Source organism: Cimex lectularius, unplaced genomic scaffold (genome assembly GCF_000648675.2).
Source record: "Cimex lectularius strain Harlan isolate CLEC.00 unplaced genomic scaffold, Clec_2.1 scaffold41, whole genome shotgun sequence".
NCBI lineage: Eukaryota > Metazoa > Arthropoda > Insecta > Hemiptera > Cimicidae > Cimex > Cimex lectularius.
The window spans coordinates 209,520-233,072 of NW_019393011.1; the positions used below are offsets into that span (position 1 = coordinate 209,520).

Here is a 23,553-nt window from a genome sequence, read left to right on the forward strand (position 1 = left end):
TATTTATCTTGAAGAGTGACCAAACTGACGAAACTTTATAGTCCACTCCTTTTTATGTTCACTTATTATAACGGAAGTTGTAATTACAGGAGATCACTCTTTCAAAACAAGCTTTACACAGCCCAATTAGGAAAAAACCAATTGAACGCGTTTGAACGTCCAGATTCGATTCTACCATGTCTTTTTTTGTTGATCGTATGATTTGTAGAGGTGTGAGTAAATTGAGTTGATGTAAATTGTGGCATAATTTGAGTCGACGTTTCATAAGGTCCTGTTTTATAAATCGATCTGCTATCTACCTTTCTTGATCCGTTATGATAATCGTGTGTTTACAGAGTAAAAAGACGCAGGGATTCCACAATTCCACATTTACTTACTTCTTGCCAAGTAAATGACAACTGACAGTATTTTCAACAGATAATTTATGCCAGTTCAATTCTCATTTAGAGGCAGTTATTTATAATCCTTGAATAAATTACGATAATGTGTATTATCGGTAGAAAGTCCCAACAGAAAACAAAGGAGATATAGAATTCAGAACATCAGATACTATGATATGGTATATAGACGAATCCATGAGCAATCGAACTCATTAGGGAAGTACACTTCCGTCTTTCAAGATGAAATACATGTTATCTGTGCGTTAGAAAACCTTAAACTTAGTTACGCTGACAAAAAATCCCTATAAAATCAGACAGGCTTAGCATGTAAAAACATCGCATCAATATTAATCAGGGGGCGTCGGTGGCCGGTTTAGGTTTAGGCTGCTCGTCCATTGGAACCGAACTACGACGGGCGTTCAACAGCCGAACTATTTGACCAAACGGACGACCGGCAATATAGCCGATTTTCGTCAGTTCACGACATATGGATGTACAAGATTTGTTGCTGCTCGAAAATTCTTAGTTTACATACAAATGGAATGAAAGAAATAAACAAAAATATTGGAAGTTCCATTTCTAAAGTTATCCTTGACCACAGCTTACGTTGGACATCTTTCCGATGATAGAGTGGATCACGTATGTCCGAAGAGCCTGCTCCTCAACCGCACTTATCAATTTTTCGCAATCCATCGAAATGAAAACGAAACGAAAAGGTAAGTAAAAAGCAAAGAACGGCGTTAAACAATGGTGAGCGTTTGATGTCACGTGGTTGACAGCTGAAGTCGAAGTAACCATTCGGCCGAATAGGACTGGAAAATCCAACTTTATTTGGATCGGAAAGTGCTTCGGCCGTACACGGCCCAATACGACCGAACGAATTGGTTCTAATGGACGCGTGCTCATTCGTTTCTTCGCTTTTGGATCATCCGGCCCTATTCGGCCGTGCAACGGCCGAGCAAGTTCGGCCGAAAACGGCTCCAGTGGACGGCCTACCTTAGGCGTTGACACGGCGCTCATCACTGTAACGTAAAGGTCCCGGGTTCGAATCCAGCGGCCCTGCATTCGAACCCGACATATTTACAAATGGGCTTTTTTTTCAAAAACACCGGCACCCCGAGGGTTGATATAAAAAAATATTAATCAGTGAATGCATCCAAAATCTCTAAAATCTGGGGAAACATAACAACCTGATATCTTGGGTTCCAGGGCATAAAATAATTTTGAGTAACGAAAAGGCAGACGCACCGCCCAGAGGATCTGCAACGCCCTGCACCTATTATTGGGATAACAAAAACAAACATAGAATCCTCCATCACAGAACAGATCCATAAAAGACATAGGGAAATGTGGACAACCTCTAGAGGTGCAAGACCCAATAAGCTTATGCTAACAAACCTCACCAAGACTGGCAAACTCACTGATACAATTAAAGGGGCTTAACTCGGAGGAGTGATAGGACTATTAACCGGTCACTGGCATCTAAGAAAATATCTACATAACATGAGGTATATTCAATGATAACCCCATTTGTAGACTATACAATGATGAGGAAGAAACAGCCACCCATATTATCTTCGAATCCGAAGCAACCTCTCAATGGAGTCATAACCTAGAATACAAAGACATCCCAGATAAAGAAATTGTAGCAACGACAGTCAATGACCATATATTTTTTTATCAATGATGGAAAAATGCCGAACGTTGTCAGGCAAAAGTAGCGAGTAACTCGGTCGTTTGTCTGACAGATGCGTTTGGCTTTTCGCCATTTTCAATCGTGGGTTTATTATCTTGTCTCTTCCTACTTACAACCATAGCTAAAAAAAATGCCCAAGCCGGTGCTTTAACACTTCGTACACTTCAAAAAAGGGTGTATGTTGGTTTTGTCCCGCATGCTCTCGTTTTATAAACTGGAAGCTTTCAAATCGAATATTTTTTTATGATTCGTTAGAGCAATTTTCATCTTCTCAAGAAAATATTTCAAATTTCTTTTAACAAAAGCTTGAATCCAAAATTTTGATCTGAAAATTTTGGATAAATCTACAAGGATTCTTCAACTTACTTCAACCAAATTCTTCAGATAAATCTACTTCAGACTTGAAGGTCAACAAAGCATATGTAAGATTCTTAATAAAATACATTTTAAGTTTTGCCTATATTTCAGCAGTTCTCACCGCCTTCGATGACAATGCCTCTTAGGACAATATGTTACTCCCACAATTGTCAAAACTGTATAACCACCTAAATTGGCACTCTTATCTACTTATAGAAAAATTACGATTGTTCACCTTTCACTGGATGTAATATTCCATTAAAACCGATACGGCCGACAGACGAGTTGGTTTATTAGAAAATACCGATTCAGCCGTTGCTTTTTTTTATCACAAAAATATAGCTTTACCCCTAGTTTGAAAATAATTATGACGAGTTGCAGAAAAATACAACTATGTGAACGCCAGTAATAAAAATAAGTTAAAAAATTTGTGTCCTTAAAAACCGAAGAGTCTCAGTGCTTGGACAAGCAGAAATGGAAAAACTGGCAGTACCTAGCCATTTAAATATAGAGGGACTTACCGGACCACGACGAGCCTGATAAATCCAGCTGAAGACATGTCATTCTTCGAAAATGGAGTGAAAAGAGATTCCTAATGGACAAGTACAAGTTACTATCCATTCTCCCTGAGTTAATGACGAAACTTGTTGTTTTAAAAGTTTCTATGTGCAGAAAGTCGAACAAAAAAGGAAGAGGATATTCACGTACATCCACAGATCATATATTTAACCTAACTGAGTCTAACCCTAAACATACCTAACCTAACCTCACTTAACCCTATGTAATGCTAAATGGATTACACGAAATTGGTCAAGCATAAGAAATTTATGTGTCTAGCCCAAAAATATATCCATGATAAAACATTCGATTATAAGCGTACAAATCCAGCGAATCAAAGCGAGAAGCGTATCAATTTCAGCAGATAATTTTTAATCCTAAGCTAACCATTGATTCATATTTGTAACCTAACCGAGTTACAACTCAACCTAGACCTAAGTCCACCCATGCGCACTAAGGCCACGCATAAGAAATTTGTGTATCCAGCCCAAAACATATCCGTGTTCAGACAAGGTATAGAAATTAAGAAAACTGTGTTAGTTGAAATAATCGAAACACTAATTTATCAAATTCTACCATTCAAGAGGACGAAATGCCAAATACAAAAGCCTCCATATTTATACTATGGTATAATTAATATCATCTAAACCTCTGTTTATTTTATTTTTTTTATTTGTGTCTCAAAAAACGAAAGAATTCAGGATACAAATGTGAATTCTCTCCTCTGGCATAGCATAGGTTTTATTTGTCGAAACCACCTTAATGAATAAAAATGAATATTTTTAGTTGTTAATCCGAAATCTTTCTCATTATCACCTGTGCAACGAATATATAAACTTTTCAGGGTTAAAAGGCATTTTATGCAAAAAAGGGAAACATTTTGCTAACGATTATTGTCTGCGAAACAAAGGACAATCGGGGATTCTCATCTTTCCGATCTTGAATCGTATAGGCGGTTGTGGCATCTGTACAAAAGAAAAAAAAAAGTTCTCATGGAATGTCATGTATTATACATATATTACGTATATATAAACAAACAGTTTTTTTTAAACCAACTTGAAACCGGTGTGTAAAACAAAATCAACTGGATAATCTGGTTGAAAGGTGGGTGCAGGATGGATGTTTGTTGTCACGCTGGAATTTCTTGATCCAGCCGAGGCGGCAAACAAGGAAGTCTCACAGCCAACCGTCATTGACAAATATAAAAATATACAAGCTAGACAAACAGGGACCGTAGAAATGTAAATCTGTTATAGATAAATCGGCTATTTTATGAGGAAGGCCTGACTTTTCAGCGACGGCCATTTCGAAATAGGCGAAAACGTGTTATATTATAAATATACTACCTAAAACACGTAAATATTTTCAGACTTCATTTAAATAAAACAAAAAGTACAAATAAATAAATTTAAAAAAGAGAGAGGCCTAACTGTACCTGACACACCATGGTCACAGCACAGACAGGCCCCTCATTAGATGGTAATATTGATTTAATTGGACAATAATATTTTTGTTTTTATTTAAACAATGCTTTTGTCCGAATATCCATCGATATAGTTTAATATTAAAAACGAATTTGCACGAGTGGCCACTTACGTGTTCGTTATTTATCAGGGCAGCTCAACGAAATAGTAAATCCAATTATGTCATTATGCCATCATCAAAAGAAATCGTTCTAATAAATAAACTGCCTAATGTTCGTTCCGCCGTTTTATGAACTTACGCAATCGGTCAAAAGCCTCACCTTCGCCCCTACCGCTCCTACAGTCTCCGCTTCTAAAGCTTTTCGCTCCTACAGATCTTCGCTTCTAAAAAAAACTATAACTATTAACTTCGCCTTCACCGCTACTAGAACTCTTCGCTCCTACAGCTTTTCGTTTCTACAGCTTTCGTTCCTACCGCTCCTACAGCTCTTCGCATCTAAAGCTCTTCGTTCCTACAGCTCTTCGCTTCTAAAGCTCTTCGTTCCTACAGATCTTCGCTTCTAAAGCTTTTTGCTCCTACAGCTCTCTTCGCTCATACCGCTCCTACTGCTCTTCGCTCCAAACAAAAACTATAACTATTAACTTCGCATTCACCGCTACTAGAAGTCTTCGCTCGTACAGCTTTTCGTTTCTACAGCTTTCGTTCCTACCGCTCCTACAGCTCTTTGCTTCTACAATTACTCGCCCTACAGCTCTTCGTTCCTACAGCTCTTCGCACCTAAAGCTCTTCGTTCCTACAGCTCTTCGCTTCTAAAGCTCTTCGTTCCTACAGCTCTTCTCCCCTACCGCCTCGCTCCGACTGCTCTTCGCCCCTACAGCCCTTCGTTCCTACAGCTGTTCTCTCCTCCAGCTCTTCTCTCGTGCAGTTCTTCGTTCCTACTGCTCTTCGCTTCTACAGCTATTCGATCCTATAGCTATTATAGTTCTTCGTACCTACAGCTGTTCGCTCGTACAGCTCTCCGTTCCATCTCTTGGTATATTCAATGATGACCCCACTTGTAAGCTATACAATGAAGACGGAGCAACTATAAGTTTAAGAGTGTGTGGGGCGGAGAGCGGCTCGAGCAAAGACTCTTTGGAGCGAAGAGAGGCTGGAGGGGAAACTGGAAGAAGTCACATGTCAAGTTGTTGAGAGGTCGTAAAAGCAAATTCAAAATTCAGCGGAAATCGGTGAAGGGTAAGTATCGGAGTGGAGGGGTTATCAGAGATACCGCCCTTTTTTCAGGGTAGTTCCTCGCACGCTCAGTAAATTGAGTTAACTCTTTTGATCAGCTCGCGAGCAGAGGCCCATCTCTAGTAAAAACTATTTTACAAAATGGCCGGCATTGTCTACGACTACAGGATACGAGGATAAAGTCAGGTGGCAAGGTCCGCTGAGACGTAAGGCGACCCGTCCTTCAAATACAAATCTCGGCGAATCACAATACGCATAAACACGCGCGTAATCCGTTTATGCAATACGTTGCACACACATATCTGTTTGGTAATTATTAGAAAAAAAATCATGCTCTCACGACTTCATTGTAGATTATAAATGAATAATTATGTTATAAAAATATCCCCGTGGCCTTTAATGGATTTAACTTTTTGCGAAATATTTCTTAATATGGTTTTCAAAAAAATCAATAAAGTTTAACATAAAAGTTATGGACAAAAAGGTCAAATTCCCTTTATCACACAAAACTGGTATTCAAAAATTATGAGCGCTCGTCGTAGCAAATCAACGCGATTTCAACAACCTTGGATCATTCGGCTCAAATTTCAGGCCTTTGATCCAAATTTAACTTTTCTCGAAGACGCGATTGCATAAAAAAAGCTGGGACGAAGTCGCGACGGGTCCGCATATTATCCTCGTTTCTATCTGATAAGAATCAATTAGGAGCGCGTTCTGGTTTCTCCTATGTGTGTACTCAGTTGTTTTCCTTTTTTTAGTGAGAAAAGTAGATTTTTTAAATACAAATGAAATTAGATCCACTACCGATAGTTTTTGATTGATTGTGTTTCTCGTTTCGTCAGTTAATCCTTTCTTGACTGCAGATGACGGTAGTAAATGTCCACCAAGGTCGGGAAGGACGCTTTTCAGCATTACTGTGTGTACACATGTGAAAAATCTCATCAAAGGGCCATCGTAGAACTAAATCTAGTTACGACTTGAAAGATAAGACTGCGAACTGGACACTGCAGCCCCCCAGGTACGTGGTATAGGCTCATAACGGCAGAAACAAACCCGTACAGATATTGCTAGAAAAATAAGAAACAGCGAAACATATTTTCTATTTGTGAAAAGGCCCTTGCAGGGGTTCAACATAGGTTCATGTAAAGTCCCCAAGATCCTAAGTACTATTCAGAGAGTAGCCTGGGCATTACTGGAGCATGAGAAGCTCCATTGCTGACCTGGAAGTCCTCTTGAACCTACCACCGCTGCACATGTCCATCCAGGGAGAAGCTAGAGCCATAATGTGAATACCATACCAAACCGCCAAAAACGTAGATCCATCAGACAATTGGTTAACAGTGAGTGCTCAGTTCAATCAGAATGTATTCCATTAACACACGCGAAAAGTTCATTAAAGAACCAACGCAGAAACTAGCGGCAAAACCACTAAACTTAGTTACGACTAGAATGCGGACTCGGCACTTCAGGCCCCGTAGGTGGTATAGACTCATTCCAGCTGAAACAAGCCTGTACAGATATTTCTGGAAAAAACAAAAAACAGCGAAATATGTTTTCTGTTTGCGGGATGCCTTTGCAAGCTGTCGAGAAAGAGAAAAGCCAAAGCTTAAAGGACACACGACAGTTCTTTGCAAAGAAAATAATAGAGATTGCACAATAGGCCAATATAGGTCGACCTCTTGAAACTAATTTAATAGAACACAATTGGTTCTTGACTATGGACATTGGAGTGATAGCAGTGGTGCATATAGGAAAAAATTCATTGCAAAACAGAAGTGTCATTAAAAAAATAAAAATACTGAATGAAGTGTACTGTTATTTTCCGTCAAGAGGACGGCTAGGGTAAGGCGGAAGGAGGGTGCGTTGACACGGTTCTTCGACGTGAATGGAAGCCTCTTTACGATTTGTTGTTTGTTGTTGTTGTTTGTTGGTGTGCCAAGGTTGGTAGGTCTTCTACGGACGACCTTGCCGATATGAAGAGCAGAAGGGTCGTTCACACCTCAGTACTGTCTGACTGATTCTTCCTCCTTCCAATTACACTCCTTTATAATTTGTCAACAACTTCGGGTGTCACGATCTTTGTTGAGAATATGATTTTTTTAAAGGTTGATTTAACAACTATGAACTAAGCTTAGAGAATACTCGGGGTTATTTAGGTTTAAAGGTATGGAACCTGCTGTTACTTCACTCTCTCTCTCTCTCTCTCTCTCTCTCTCTCTCTCTNTGTCTCTCTCTCTATCTTTCTATCTATCTCTATTTCTCTTTCCGTGTCTCTCATTCTTTAATGAAGACCTGAGAAATAATCAAGTGCCACTTCTCTAAACTATGCCCAATTGCAAAACAACTTGTGGGGTTGAGTCAAAAACGCTTTCCAACGCTTACAATAGCGTAGTACAGAAGACCACCAAGAGTAGGAAGAAAGCAAAGAACAAAGTCAGAAAATCTCCCTTTTAAGAAGATAAAAGCCTATAGGCAATAGGACAGCCTGTCCAGAACTTCGCCAAGTTTTAGCTTACGTTCAAACAATCTACCTTCAAATCAAGATAGTCCGCGAGTTAAAGGGCGAAAAGGAGCCAACTGTGCTCACGCTGAAAGCGTATGAAAGACACCCACAAATCAGAACCAAATGCCAGGCTTCCTCAAAAGTTAACTTGGCATATCGTGTGAGATCAGACGGGATTAAAATTACTAAAGGATGGTTCATATATTCCTTCCCAATGTAGGAAAAAATATGAAAAGCATTACGGATAGAAACGGATTTTTGGATTACCTAAATTCTAATGTGTTGCGGTAATTTCAAAGCATACTGCAGCGGTTGGAATTATGCAAAACGGATGGTTAGGAGTGTAAGGAATGTAAGAAGATACCGGCTGCAAACCAAACCAGCCTGGAACTTTTCTATGGTCGAGTTAAGCCTATTTTCAACTGTGCGAAAGTTCTAGTTTAAGACAGGAGGTGGGAAGGAATCGTAAATTTGTAAGTCATCTGTATAAAGGTGTTATGAACAGTATTTTATGGATTTAGGGAAGTCTTTAATAGAGCAGTAAAAAAAAGGGAAGCTTGGTCGCTTGAGCCTTGAGGTAATTGAGCTGGGGGCTTATTTTGGACTTGAGGACGGTACGAAATGAAAGGGTAGAACCCGCGGAGGACACTGCGGGACAAAGATAAGATTTTAAGTATAGCGAAGTGAAAGGAATCTATCAAAATCTGACCTACATTATGACTATGTAGCAGAAAATCTTACCTTAGAAAGTCGAGTAGATTAAAAATAAAACTTTGCATGAAATAAACCGCGCCGTAGTCCCAGCAGGTCCCTGCAAATAAGAAACAAACAAAAAAAATGTGAAGAACATGTTTTATAGTACAGCTAGATAATATATAAATTGGCTGATGGATAATAAATAAGTAGAAGAAGTAAGCGAGAAATGTTTATACAGTGAGAGAAGGGCAAAAGGATAGCAAGACCGATTGATTCGTGCCATTTAATAAGTTCTTCCTATGGAGTTTCGTTACGGTAAATCAAACCAGTTTGTCAACAGCTCATATTCAGGCCAGAAGCTAATTTTCCGCAGGTGCGTTGCAATATTTAAATTGTAACTACGACGATTTTAATTAATTAGCGAAAAATTATTCTTAGCAAGGAAATTACAAGCGTTCATTTTAAATAACACAACTGCTTAATTAATTAAACATGCCATAAAATTTGTTTGCTTTGCCCCCTCAAACTCTCTCTTTCTTTCTTACCCATCTCTCCCTCACCATCTCTCCATCATTCCCTCTCTCCCTCCCTCTCACTCACTCTCTCTGTTTCTCTCTCTCACTCTTTCAATTTTCCTCACGTACACACTCTCTCTTTCAGTCTCTCTCTCATTCGATCTCTTTCTCACCCTCTCTCTCTCTCTTTCTCTCTCTCTCTCTCTCTCCCTCTTTCTCTACCCTCTCTCTCCACCTCTCTCCTTCTTTCTCTCTCTCTCTTTCTCTCTCTCTCTCTCTCCCTCTTTCTCTACCCTCTCTCTCCACCTCTCTCCCTCTTTCTCTCTCTCACTCTCTCTTTCTCTATCTATCTANCCTTCAATCTTTCGGTCAAAACTCCCTCGACCCTCATCAGTGGAAGCCGTGAAGTGGAGCATCATCAGTTATTAAAACAGGTTGATCATTGATAACAGTGAAAGTGTATAATCTAACGCTTCCTGATTTTCTAAGCACTTATTATTAACGTCATCAGCATACATGACATCGTTTTATTTCAGCAAAACATTGCTACAATTTGCTTAGTTTTTATCAATTTTGTGGATGCTTTTCTTCAAAAACTGGGATTTTTTTCATCCAATTCACTACGAATAAAAGCGATTCATTCGTTTATACGTTCAGTCGATTTGACCATCCATCTTTTTAATATTACGTTATTAATTTATATTGTACAAACGCAGACACATTTAGAGGGAGGGATTCGCTAAAGATCTCATTTATATTGATTTTTATCGACAGGGGGTTTATCCCCATTCGCCCTAACTTAGTCAATTGTAATTTCTTTGGATATTATTATTACTATAATATTAATATAACTAATGCATATGTGAATTATAATGTTTTAAAGAGAAAGTAATCAGAAATTGGAATTACTCGTATAAACCTTTAAGGGTCAAGAAAACCAACATAAGGGTATCCAAAGGTTCCTTAAAATCCATCAGCTGTGGAGTTCGAAAAGGCCCAGTTTTGGGCTCTATTTTCGTTCTTATTTATCTAAATGGCCTTCTGAACTTAAAAATTTCAGGCAAAACGATGACAAAATAATACATTTTTCTGGAAAAACGGGATGGATTTAAGGTAATCAAATTGTCTGTTAAAATTATAAATTGGAATTATACATAAATCTTAGGTAATATCTTGATAGTTCGTAAATTTAATTAGTAATATACACTGATCAAAAAAATGAAATTTGAGTCAATTTAAAAAATACACCTTAAATTGATTAATTGCCACGCTTCGTCAACCTATTACATTTTCTAAATCAAGGTTTGCTGATTGTGTTAAATATAATTTTGTGAAAGGAAAATTTGAACGGATTGTTTTTATTGTTTTGTTGTTTATTGTCACATGGAGAAAAATGCCGTCATCGCGGCCTATTTTGTTTATAAAAGGTAATGCCGTTTAATCTCAATTTCTTTTATCAATGTCAAAAAATAATCTGTGGAATAAGCAAGTAACGATGCTCCACTATTTTTTTTATTTTATTAATTAAAGTAAATGTTCTTTTTTTTTGGAATTGTGATAAACCTCGAAGCTGTTTTCACGCGCAAAAGGCCAACAACCAGGACTGTGCACATTGTATGACTCAACAGGTTTTTCTGACGTCTACCCATACTATGCCAAACTAATAACGAGGTTAATTACTTCCAGCAGGATTAAATGTGCTAATTATAGGCTGTTTATAAACGTCCTTGTGCATGCGACTATCATCCTTAGACAAAAATTAATCCCATTATATAACTGTTTACATTGACTAATCCTAACACATCACTGAGTAACTCAAGCCGTCGTTGCACTTTACTTATTTCTATTAATTTGGAGGAACTTCAAATTCAAGCAAATATGTACATACATATTTTATTAATAATAAATCTATAAGAACAAATCCGAAAATGAGTGCGAGAACTGTGCCATTCTTCTTTAGAGTCTCTTCTTGAGAGAGAGAGAGAGAGAGAGAGAGAGAGAGAGANGAGAGAGAGCTGCATTTTAGATTGCTTATTCACACTGGGTTGCTCTGTCAGACGCATCTCGGCATTCGCCATCTTCAGTGTTGGTTCTTGGGATCCACTGATAACCAGTCCCTACGATATAATGCGAATAATCTGGTTGGTATAGGCAGGCCTAGATGATCGATAACGCTACAATTAAAGTTCATCACTCCACTGATCACAGGATAAAATCTAAAATAAAAAATTTTCGACTTCCTACTTCGCCATTGAGATTACAGAAGTTAACCTGGTGACCAATGGCTAGCACAGAACCTATAATGAAATATCAAGGATAAACACTGACTCATACACCTCAGATAGAGGCCACAATAAACAAAATGACGAATGGACGGATTGTAGAAGCGCCAGAACTTATGATTAGAACGCCCTCAACAAAACTGGCAAATACACTGCTACAGCTAGGGCGAGTAAAATTCTGGGATGTGATAGGACTACTGGGCACTCACATCGACGAAAAAACCCACACAACATGGTTATATACAACGGTAACCCCATTAAAGTTAGGCAATGGAGGAAAAAACTGCCACCCATATCACCTTCGAATGTGAAGCAACGATAATGAGGGCCTAGGGAAAGTACTCACAGCAATGGCAGACAATGACCTTATACTTCTTAACAGCAGGATGGAGTCAACTGAACTAAAGAACTAGGGGAAGTACAATAAGCCAGAAGGCTGCAGTATTCTCTTCTTAGCATTCCATCATCATCATCATTAATGTTAGGTTGTAAGTTGTGCAAAACAACTTTCTGAGACTTGTGACAGACTCCATGATAGAATATAACAGAGATGAAAATATTACATTTAAAAAAAGCCAGGCCAGTGCTGGCACCATTGCCAAATAGACAACTATAGCTTGTACGACGGGTAAATGCATATGAGAGTAAAGGTGGCCATTCACGATCGCTCCAAATGAAACCGCGCCAAGCCGTACAGATCCATTTGGAATGCCTGAAATTTGAGGGGGCATACACGACCGCTCCACAGACAGTAGCTCCGAACGTCATCTAGTGAATTATCTTCTCAAAATGGATGACGATCTCTTGTGCTACGCTGCTGTTAGGGATGAACTATGAAGAACATAAGTTCTCCACTATGATTTCTGCTCAGCGCTAGCGCTTAGGTGTAATCAATACCGCATCTCTAGTTGCATTTGTATCCTTTGTTTTGAAAACGTCGACCAACCGGTTGAGAACCGAATTTCTTTTATTTCTATCGTGGTAATCATTGTCCACCACTTTCCATAAACATGGTAAGCTTTCATATAATTCAATCACCTCAACAATAAAATCTCGATTGAATGTCATTGCCAATAAAGAATAAACGTTTTTGACTTTTTGAGAATGTACGACGGAGATGTTTGTTCAGTGACAGAAAGACGGAGACTGCACCAAAAAACGCGGGTTTTTCCATTCACGAACGCGCCATGCCGTCGTCGCGCCGTATATGTTTGGAGTGGCGCGATGGAGTTTGGACCGGTCGGATATTCGGCAAAGCCGGGCACGCCAGTTCAATTTTGCCATTGAATTGTTTTTGGAAAGGAGTCGCTCCGTTTGGACTGCTAGGAGCGATCGTGAATGGCCACCTAAGGAACCCACTCCTCTAATTTGCCCATAATAGCTTGGGTATTCGGCATAATGAATCTTTTCACCCAAAATATAAAAACATCTCTAATTTGCCCATCATAATTTGGGTATTTGGTCTAACCTTCTTTTCACCCAAAATAAAAATAATGTGGAGTAATATAACTTCATCAGTTGGAGATCTTCGGACGTTAAGCTCTCCTGTACTTATTTCTTCTCTTCCATTTTTCCCCACGCTTTTGGATTTGATATGGTTGATCGGAAATAAATGCCTTATATAAAAACTAAAACATTCCTCCACAGGTGGAAAATTGAAGTTTCCCACCGTCACGCAATAAAATGGATCAAGACACGGTCTTTCTTTATTTCGCTATTGAAATTATTATTTGTGCCTTTGTTTATCCGAAAGAAGCCGGCTCGTTGCGAATTGGAGTTGAAAACAAGGCTAGTCAACAACTTTTTGACTAAAACCCACAATTCAGAGGTCAATGATTAAACTTTTGCCCTTTTTTATCTGCCTTCTGTCGTGTTTCAAGCAGCAGCATCGTGACGTCCAACGAAGGTTTATTCATTTTATAATTTTTTTGTGTGTTAAATGATTTTGCATTGACCTGCCGTGTCCGTCGAGTATTTGGAGTGGGATAGCACGTTCCGGCAAAAGAGCAACAATTTTTTCAACCGTCATCATCAGAACGTGAGGCCTTGCCTTTTTATTCAAGAATAAATTACAAACCACTGTTATAAGGCCACTTTTTGTTGTAGAGAGGCATTTATTTGATCCAGTTTGACACAGCGTTTTGGTGAAATCGGTCGTGCTACCAAACTCATCAAATTGATAAGCCCGCCCATAGAAGTGGCCGAGAGAGGTACTTTTCATTCGTACTCAAATTTCTTACAATTCGTCTTAAAGCCTATGTAGTGATGAACTTGTAGGTAGGTGGTTTCGGATGATTTTGCCCGCTGTGTTGGTCCGTCAAGCGCTGATCCATGATTCCATCCATGATTTTTTTCATGATTAGACATGTCCTTCTGATGCTTTTCTGATTTCTCCCTCTAAACTTCTTATTCGATCTCTTGATGTGAGTTGGCAATAATTTTTTATATTCATTAATGTCGGTGTCTAAAAACATTGCAGACTATGATGGAAAAACATTTTAGAAACTTATGAAAATTATGTGCCTTTTTGAAATTAAACTATTCAAACCATTGAAAGTGATTTTTTTTCAGTTTTTCCCTTTGAAGGAGGAGAAAGTATTGCGTTCGGACGAAAAACGATGTGTAGAGTTTTCTCTCAATTTCGACGTTTTTAGGTCCCCTGTGCAAAAAAAATCGAAATTTTTACCCCCCTCACATGACCAACCTGGATCCGCCCTTGCCCTGTATATGTCTGTGTTTCATTATCTCGCTGTGTCTGTGTGTGTTTTCCAAGTTAATTCGTTTATTAATTAGGACGTATTTACTACCACTACCGTATTCGAGAGATACACTCTTTTATTGAAAGCCCCACTTCGCCCCCTTAATTTGGCCGTGGGTGTACTACCTTTCTTCTCGTTCGGTTCCAGGCTGTTCGAGGATTGAAGGAGCTCTCATGGGGAGTTTCTCATCGATCGGGCCGCCGCCCCCGGCCCCCGCCTCCGCCAAAGTAAAGCTCTTGGCCTTTCGTGGGATCCCGTCGGCCGACACCGCCTTCTCCCGCCAACATTCATGTCTCAAATTATCGATCGTCCCCACTGCTGGCTGGATATCCTCGGCTTCTTTGTAACACGCCGATTTTTCAGTGCGCGCACCCGTTGAGAAAACCCGCCAGCCCAAGAAAAAAAAAGGTCCAAATTTCTCTGGCCGTCGATTCCCAAGGCGAAGTTCGAACCCTCGACTGTTCCGAGGCCACGGCCTTCTTCTTTTCTAAATTGCCGGCATGCCTATTAAACGGGTATGATGATGATGATGACTTCAAATTGGCGCGAGTCATTATATTCGCGTCCAACCCCCAATCACTTTCACTCTCGTCGATGAGTCCATGCTTGAACCTGTACAATCGACAAACATTCCTTCTTTTCTTCCTACCGATCTTTTTTGAGTAGGTGTGAAGAATTTATTATCAAGGCATTAATTATGCAGTTTATTACTTGCAATACTTTGGATCAACGTGTAGCTTGATTGTCTCGAATCTGTTTTATTCTGTCAGGCTCAATTCAACCCTCCACCATCATTTTAGTGGTAGGCCACCTTGATAAGCGTTGTAAGGCAAGGAAAACAAACTCACCATTGAAAACTGCGAAAGCCAAAAGCCGTTGAACAGACCAAAATAGCGAGGTCAGAAAAACTAAAATGATCAGAAACGACATTCTACAATATACAATATAAAGGGTAACAATTTTGGCCTTAAAGAAAAGGCTTATTCAGCCCATACTTTTTTGGTGTCTTTTCTAGAACAAACTGGGTAGTGGGATGATGCCTGCAGTGTGCCTGTCCTATTTTGTTTGTGGTCCCAGGATACAAGCTGGGAGAGGCATGGAAAACAAACACAACAATGAAGATGGCTCAATGTCGAACGCGTTCGACAGGCCAAAACAGCGAGGAAGGACGTACCAAATTGATCAGAAACGACCGATCTACAATATAAAATGTTTAGATTTTGGTCTTTAAGAAGGAGTGGCTTACTCGATCTGCATCTTTTTTGGTGTATTTTCTAGGGCAAACCGGGAAAAAGGAATGATATGGTGAGCCTACAGCCTGCCTGTTCTCGCTGTTTTGTTCTTTTTAGACTCGTCCCAATAATTCTCCATCATCAGAGGTAGAAAAGAGGTTACACTGGCCAAAAAATCCTCAAATGATCGCATAGCCAGACAGCTATTAAAAGCACTAACATACAAAAATCACATCAAAATTAGGCAGTGAATACATCCAAAATCTCCAAAACCTGAGAAAACGCAACATCTGTCTCGGGTACCCGGACGCAAAGGATTTTAGGGGAACGAAAAGGCAGAAAAACTGGCCAGAGGAGGATCTGCAAGACCATATATAGGCCCTGAACCTATTGTGGGGATAGCAAAAAGAAACACAGAATCCTCAATCACAGAGTGGATCCAAAAAAGACAAAAGGGGCACTAGACACAGTAAGTTATGCTGAAACAACCGTCACTAAGACAGGCAAGCTCACTTCTACAGTTAGAGATGGCTAAACTACCTGTCACTGGTATCAGGGAAAACATCTAAACAACGTGTATATTCAATGATGAAGAAACTAGGAAGTACAATAAGCCAGAGGGATGCATGCTTGAGGAACAACTGACCTCCTTTTACCTGTCATAACCGTCGTGTCATCATGAAAAATGCCGAAACGCTTTTGACAGGCAAAACTAGCGAGTACCTCGCTCGTTTGCCTATCAGACACGTTTAGCTTTTCGCCATCTTCAGTGGTTGGTTTACTGTCTTTTCTCACCGCCTTATAAACCTAGCTGAAACTGAAATGCCCAAGCTAGTGGTTTAACACTTTCAAAAAAAAAGTTCATTTTTTACTAATACTTTAAATGTTAAATCACAGTCATACTCTACTCAAAATAAATAAGAGATATGTTACACTATTTGTATACATAAATATCTAAGAATAAGATCATATTAACACGAATATGTTTGCAGGATGGATACAGTGATTTCTTGCACGAAGGTTTTTGCGTCCTCGATTTCGTGTAACGGGGGGGGTCAGGTTAAGGTTATGGCTAGGGGTTAGATTAGGTTGAGTTAGGATTAGTGTTAAGGACTGAAGGACTGGTTAGGAAGTATTTGGTGACGGAGCACCGCTCGCGAGCTGATCAAAAGAGTTAACTCGCTTTACTGAGTGAGCAAACCACTCTGAAAAAAGAGTAGTCTGACATCCCCTCTACACCGATTCTAGTTTAGAAATCGAATTCAGGGATTTATATCCATAATTCCAGTTGACAGTTGCGAGATTGTTTTTCATATCCTAGTAATATATCATATTTATCTAGGAAAGATTAACGAAAACAGGCCAAATAATAGAGAGTCAATTGGTCATTTATATCAAAAAAATTACCTACGGAATTTGATGTTTCCAATTACATGAGTTTATTTGTGTTTAGTTTGGAAAATCAGCTGAAACGTTTTTATTGCTCATTGATGTACAATGTTAAGCGTAATTTTTAAACGTTTCTAACTTGTTCAGCACGTTTATCGTTGGCTTTGGACGATTTACTGTATTATTTAGTCCTATTTATGTTATCCACCAGCAATTTGAAGTCGTATGAGCCGATGAGGTCAGAGGATTGTTCCTCAACGACGATTTCTGTGTAGACTTGTTATCTTCAATAACAAATGTTGAAAATATAATTAATTTACGTTCACACATGATTTTCACACCATTAAAACCGTTACAAAGCAGAATTCAGACATGCGGACGGGCTGAATAATAAATAACGCTAAAAGATTCGATGAACCTAAAAACAGCGAGAACGGACGGACGAAGTTAGTTTCTACGAAATTATCCATAACTTGGACCAAACTATTAGGGCAATTAACATCTGCAATGATACTATCAACATGCTAATCCGTCTCCCTATGCGCCAGTCTACTTCGAAAATCGATTGATTTTGGTATGTCTCAAGAGTGTCAAGCTATTTTAAGGGATAAAAGTCAAAACTTTTTAGGAGTAGTTTCAAGTTTAGTTTTCGAAAAGAGGGATAGATCTGCATAGTGAAGGGTTATAGTTTTAGTGACTGGGAGTTTTTGGTGGCCCTGAAAAGTGCCGGTGTTGTTTGGTAGCGTCGTGACGATCAATCGAGGCAGGGACCTGTGTGTGCCGTTCGTAGTAGTCCGTGAACAGAGAACCGTTCGCTGAGATCACGGGAGCCGTGAGTCGGTTAACTCTGCAGCGGTTGAACGGACTCGGGTGCAGCAATTAGCCGAGTGCAGCAGTTGGCCATTATAGCCAAGTCGGCTGTGCTGAGAAGGCGAGATCCAGGTTAATTCTGCGAGTACCCTTGCTGTCGTCGTTGCCGATGTCGGTGTTCCATTGGTGTTTTACGAGAGCTCGTCTGGTTGACAAGTCTAGAGGTGTGATGTGAGACCTCGTCGGGAAGACGAGTCTGAAGTCAATGGGGCCGTGCCCTGCTTACATTCAAAAGGGCTCAACTCTGGCTGCAGACCATTACAATGGGTAGTGGCACCTAGCGGGTAACATGGTAACGACAGGTGGCCACAACATAGTGTTTTTTTTTCGGAAGAGATTGGATAGAATAGAACGAGGCAAGCAAAACACATTATTGTCCGTAAATTAAACGTGCTAAAACGAAAAGTTGTTGAAGAAATTTGTAAAAGTAAGAAGTAAGTGTGGTGGCCATTCACTGCTTTAACAATGTTTCCTTCCACGTTTTAGCCAATGAGCTTGCAGCATCTTTGTATATAAGCGCAATCTGCTTATTTCATACACGCCGACGAAGTCATTCACAGTAATGGAGAAAGCCGTCAGCATTAGCTACAGAAATGCAGATACTCTCAGTTCAAATTATGAACAAGGTTCCAGTGAACCCAGTTTAAACCGTGATTTGTGCTACGAGCCCTCATAGGACGGTACCAAAGAGTCCATGGGCTAGGGAAGTGAGTCCGAAGGATTACGTTATAAATGGTGTCAATTAGGTTGAGTTAGGGTTAATGTTAAGGACTGGTTAGGAGGTATTTGGTATTAGAGGAAGTATTGCCTAGTTAAGTGAATGTTAAGAGCTAAATAAGAATTTTGGAAAAGTAACATCTCTTGATTTATGGCAATGTGAAAAATGTGATTCTAACTTACTGTGATGGTATTGTTTTGAAATCATTATTTTTGATTATTGTGTGAAGACTGCGAGAAGCCAAAACGAGCTTGAAAGTGAGAATGGACCGGAAATGACAACTACAAGTTCGCTAACGACAAGAGGAACTGTCACAATACATGAAAATAAATATCCGGCCAATGAGGACCAACTAATTATTGAAAAATGAGCAAAACCAAATGTACGTTGTTCAAAAGACGGATTACTTAAATAAATTTAAAAATGTTGGATTTGTAGGTAAATGAAAATGAAGATTCCATTTGTTCTAATCCAATGATAAACTGTGTGTTTTATCTTCACGTATAAGATAAATGAAATGAAAATTGTGACATACTTAGACGTGAAACGGGTCAAGATTGTCTCGATTTTTGTTCAATTCGGTGATCAACTCTTCCTAATGAGAAATAACCGGTCGGATCGACTCGACCGAGGACATTTCTCAGTCGAGGCGAACTTGAACGCGGATCGATCTGGACGTTTCCGTTTCCTTGCGGTTCCATTTCATTGACGGCGGTCCTCGTCGGGAGGGAAAGGATGCCGATTGTGACGAAGACGGACTTGGATATCCGGCGATGAATCGTAAAGGACGTCCGCTAAGCCGGACTGGCCACAAGGACTCGGACGGCCACAGCCGAAAGCGCGGGACATTGCGGAACCAGACCTACGAAATCTCTCCCCTCGGACAATCAACAATTCAACAGGAAATCACCGAAAACTCCGATTTTAAACAAGATTCCTATCGATTGGAAAGAGAGGAAACCGTGAACACATTTTTGGTGGCCCGATGGATCCCGACCTTCCTTTCACCATACCACGATATTTCCCACCAAACCGAGCTACGCGGCTAATTAAGCTCTTTTTTAAAACATAGATCCTTATAAATTTATTTTAATTAATATAAATAATGCTGAACACGTTGTGGTCTGGTGACATGGGAAAAATCTATGCGGGGGGTAATCATTCGAGAAATGTGAACTATACTCAAAAACAAAAACCTGACCGGTATTTTCTTGTTTATTTCAAACTAAATGTATGAGGGCCGTCTCCTAGGCATCGAGTCAATAAGCGATCCGATTTCGTCTTGTGAAACAGAAGCTCGTTCTTCAACAAGAGCTGTTTGAAGCTGTACGCTTGTTAGAGGCGGCGAACCATATCCAACCCGTCCTTCTCAACCTAACATGTCCCATAAGTACTCTATGGGATTCATTGCAGGAGAATGTGTTAACAAATTCATACTCTACATCCTCCAAGTTATGGGTAACAAGTCGAGCTACTTGCAGCCGAGCATTATCATGCACACGAAGTTTTCACCAATAAATGGAGCGAATGGGGACTACAGCTTCCAGAACTTCCTCAATGTATTTTAGTGCAGTCAAAGATCCTGTCTGTATCATAATAAGCTCGGTACGGCATGGCCGTTGATTCCACCATACTGTAGCAACTGCTATGGTACTCTCTCCAATGATGCTGACGAGAAAAACCAACACTGGGCTTCACAGTACGACCTGATCGGCAATTAAAAAAAACACTCGAATTGCAAATTCTAGGAGGAAAGTCACACTCTCGGCGGATAGAGTTAAACAAGCACGCCTACTGGAGGAAGGCCTACTATAGGTGATGTAGTAGCTTCAGAACTGTCCTATAGTAGGCCTTCCTCCAGTAGGCGTGCTTGTTTAGCTCCATCCGCCGAGAATGTGACTTTCCTCCTAGAATTTGCAATTCGAGTGTTTTTTTAATTTCTTCTCAACACCTAATACGAGCAGGTATAAAGTGGAACCAAGGGACTTTGTCTCGGAGAAATACATGTTTGCAGGTTTCCAGAACCCTAAGTACAAAAACCAATCTGGCACTCTTCCGGAACATTCTCTCATGGACCACTGTTAACTGCGCAGGACTGCTACATGGCTTAATTGTTTCTTGGTGGACAATACAGTCACCTGTTGTGTGACACCTGTTAATTCCTAGAATACTGGATGTAAGCGGTCTGGTTCGAATTGCCGCCCTGGTAATGCGTGATGGCGCGCCGAAAATAGATATCCATGTAATCATCAGGCTTCCGCTACAGATTCTCTCATGATATCTTCAAGTAAGTAAGCTTCCGGCCACCTAGTGAACTTGTCAATGACTGTTAAACGTCAATGACTGTTGCCGCGTGATGTTGGTAGTGGACCCTACAATGTACACATGTATATCGAATCTAGATCCTGGCTGTGAGACTGTACGTCAAAACACTTTCACTCGCTGACAACTCCGCACCTATTTAACAATATCAGCGGTCATCCTGGGTCCAAGTAAAATCTTCTTTCAATGAAACGATTTGAACCTTTCGCTATGAGATGGCCGAGTACACTTAAGAGCCAAAAAACATGCTGACGTAATTCTTCTGGGGTATTGCTTTGTTTGCTGATGTTTCGCACAGCACTCGCTTAGCTGTGTAGCAAGCTGATCCATTTTAATTGAAATGTAAGGTTCTTCATCATTTCCGGAACTGTTGCATCACATGTCTGTTTTTCTGCCAAGTGTTCAAAATTATCTATGCAGTCTGTTCCTTCTATCATGTCTGTTTTAGAGCTCGCCCTTACATTCCTGACCACTACCTATCAAGATAGCCGTTAAATGGCGATTCCGTAGTGCGGTAAGAGCAATAAACATACATCGTACATCGCGGTCGACCACTACCTTCTTTCCATCGAGACTTCCGGTGACCCTAAACGTCCGTAGACTATCGTGGATAGTAGAGGGCGGCACGCCGAGGACTTGTGCTATGAAATGGTTTCAATGTAAGAAGGTTTATAGGCCCATTCAGGGCCTTTGTATAAAAAAAATCTATATTTGTCGTTTTAATTAGTACCGCTGCATTTGGTTCCTAAATTTCCAATTTTAAAATTTTGCATTTATCTATTTTATTTCACTCTGTTATAAAGGTTATCTATCCAACCTGTCAAATTGGACTAGCACGGTCCCTATAGGCCAAAGACCGATTCCCAAATTTATTCAAGATATTTCATTTTTTCAGGTTACTTCTAACTGTTACAACTTTATTCCACAAATCGTACCTCATAAAATGTTAATCCCACTGTAAATGCGATTACACCAATGCAAAGAGCTTGGTAAACGATATGAGATTTTTTTTAATTGTATCTCAAGCGAACAAAACACAAAATCACTTACAAGATAAACTTCTACGAGTTCACAAAGTTCCTCTTGAAAATTTAAGTAAGTTTTCTTTTGGTTCTTTAAATACTGACAGATTTGGCACATACAGAAACGTTGCCCCTAACGAGGTTTAAATACTCGAAATTTTTTCAAAGGTTATCACTAGTTTAAAATTTACGTTTTTTTTTTTTTTTGCCGTATGATCTATGCATGTTAACCATGGTGATGAATTCTTATGTGTTCATATTTGGGGGGGAAGGGCCAGAGGCGACGGTGGGAATCGAACCCACGACGCGGGCGTGAGAGTCCGAGAGTCTCTCACGCTAACCACTCGGCTACCGCGGTCCCCAAAATTAACGGTTAATTACTAAAAATGTTTATTCAAATTTGCCTCAAAAAAATTAGTCTTTAGAATTTTGAAACTTTTATAAAAAAAAAAAATTATAATCGTACAAAGTATATACAAAAATGAAGTATGTTTATTCAAATTTGCCTCAAAAAAATTAGTCTTTAGAATTTTGAAACTTTTATAAAAAAAAAAAATTATAATCGTACAAAGTATATACAAAAATGAAGTATGATATAAAATAGAACATAAGAAAAATCTTTAGAGCAGTAAAATCTGTCAGAAAACGATGTCAGGCTTGCTTTTTCAAAAAGGTTTGGACATTTACTACAACTATTTACTCTTATTGTGTCAATATTATTTATAAATATGTATCGCAAGATTATATAATGTATTATATTACACAGGCAGTAATATGGTTTTTTAATCTTTTGAGGGAAAAGCTCTGTTTGGAATGCTTACTTGACCCCTACGCAAAATAAGTTCCATATTCGGACAGAATCATCACTTGTGTTGTAAAATGGGCCCTGCCAAACTTGTTACTTTCACCCTTACGAAGGATAACCACTGCTCCAATCCACAATAGTATCCCTCTCACACCAGCTAATCTAGCCTCCTATCAAGAGTCTATAGAAAAACGACGTGCATGCAAGCTGGAACGCTTCATACTTCGTAAAAGACTCCTGGGCAAACGGCCGAAACTAACTCTACAAAACAAACGCTTCATTTGAGTCCCATTTGTACGTGCGTAAGTAGATAAAAAAGGTCGGTTCTGGGCCAGCCTCCGCCACGCCTTCACCGCCTCCGCCTCACATCCTCCTCACCACCTCACTCCACCACACACAGCCTCTACCAATCAAAGACCAACCCCGCTTCCAAGTAGTGAACCCCGGGAAACGTTCGTCGCCGTCCTGACGGGGGGATTCACACTGATCCCCACGGCATGGTACGGTGCGAAAAGGCTAAAGGGGCTCTGGTGTCCTATCCCCAAGTGAGGTACTCACTTTCCTAACCACTCCTCACTAAATAGACTCCTATCACCAACCCCTCTCCCTCTATCCTATCAGTCCCCTAAGAAGAGTCTTGGGCTTGACAGAAAACAGCATCCGCCCCAATCAAAGGTGTCATGCGTTCCGTGCCGAGTGATTCACTGGCAGCCGGGGTTAATGTGGCTGTCTTGAACGGAGCCTCNTAAAACTTCAAAACGTTGAATATTAAAAAATAAAGAAAAATAATT

At 39.8% G+C, this 23,553-nt stretch overlaps 1 protein-coding gene across 4 annotated transcripts in view; it reads right to left on the reverse strand.

Moving 5' to 3' along the window:
* The window catches only part of LOC106665395 (solute carrier family 26 member 10-like), a 79,593-nt gene that overhangs the window by 25,269 nt on the left and 30,771 nt on the right, over positions 1–23,553 (reverse strand). For 2 of the 4 annotated variants that reach the window (XM_014391796.2, XM_014391798.2), the window contains exon 2: positions 8,894–8,963. The exons of 1 other annotated variant lie outside the window; for it this stretch is intronic. In XM_014391796.2, the coding sequence (XP_014247282.1) occupies positions 8,894–8,931 (38 nt within the window). In that variant the 5' untranslated portion in view covers positions 8,932–8,963. Of the gene's footprint in view, positions 1–8,893; positions 8,964–21,985; positions 22,151–23,553 lie in introns of those variants that run through there. One more of the 4 variants, XM_014391797.2, reaches the window with a different exon arrangement.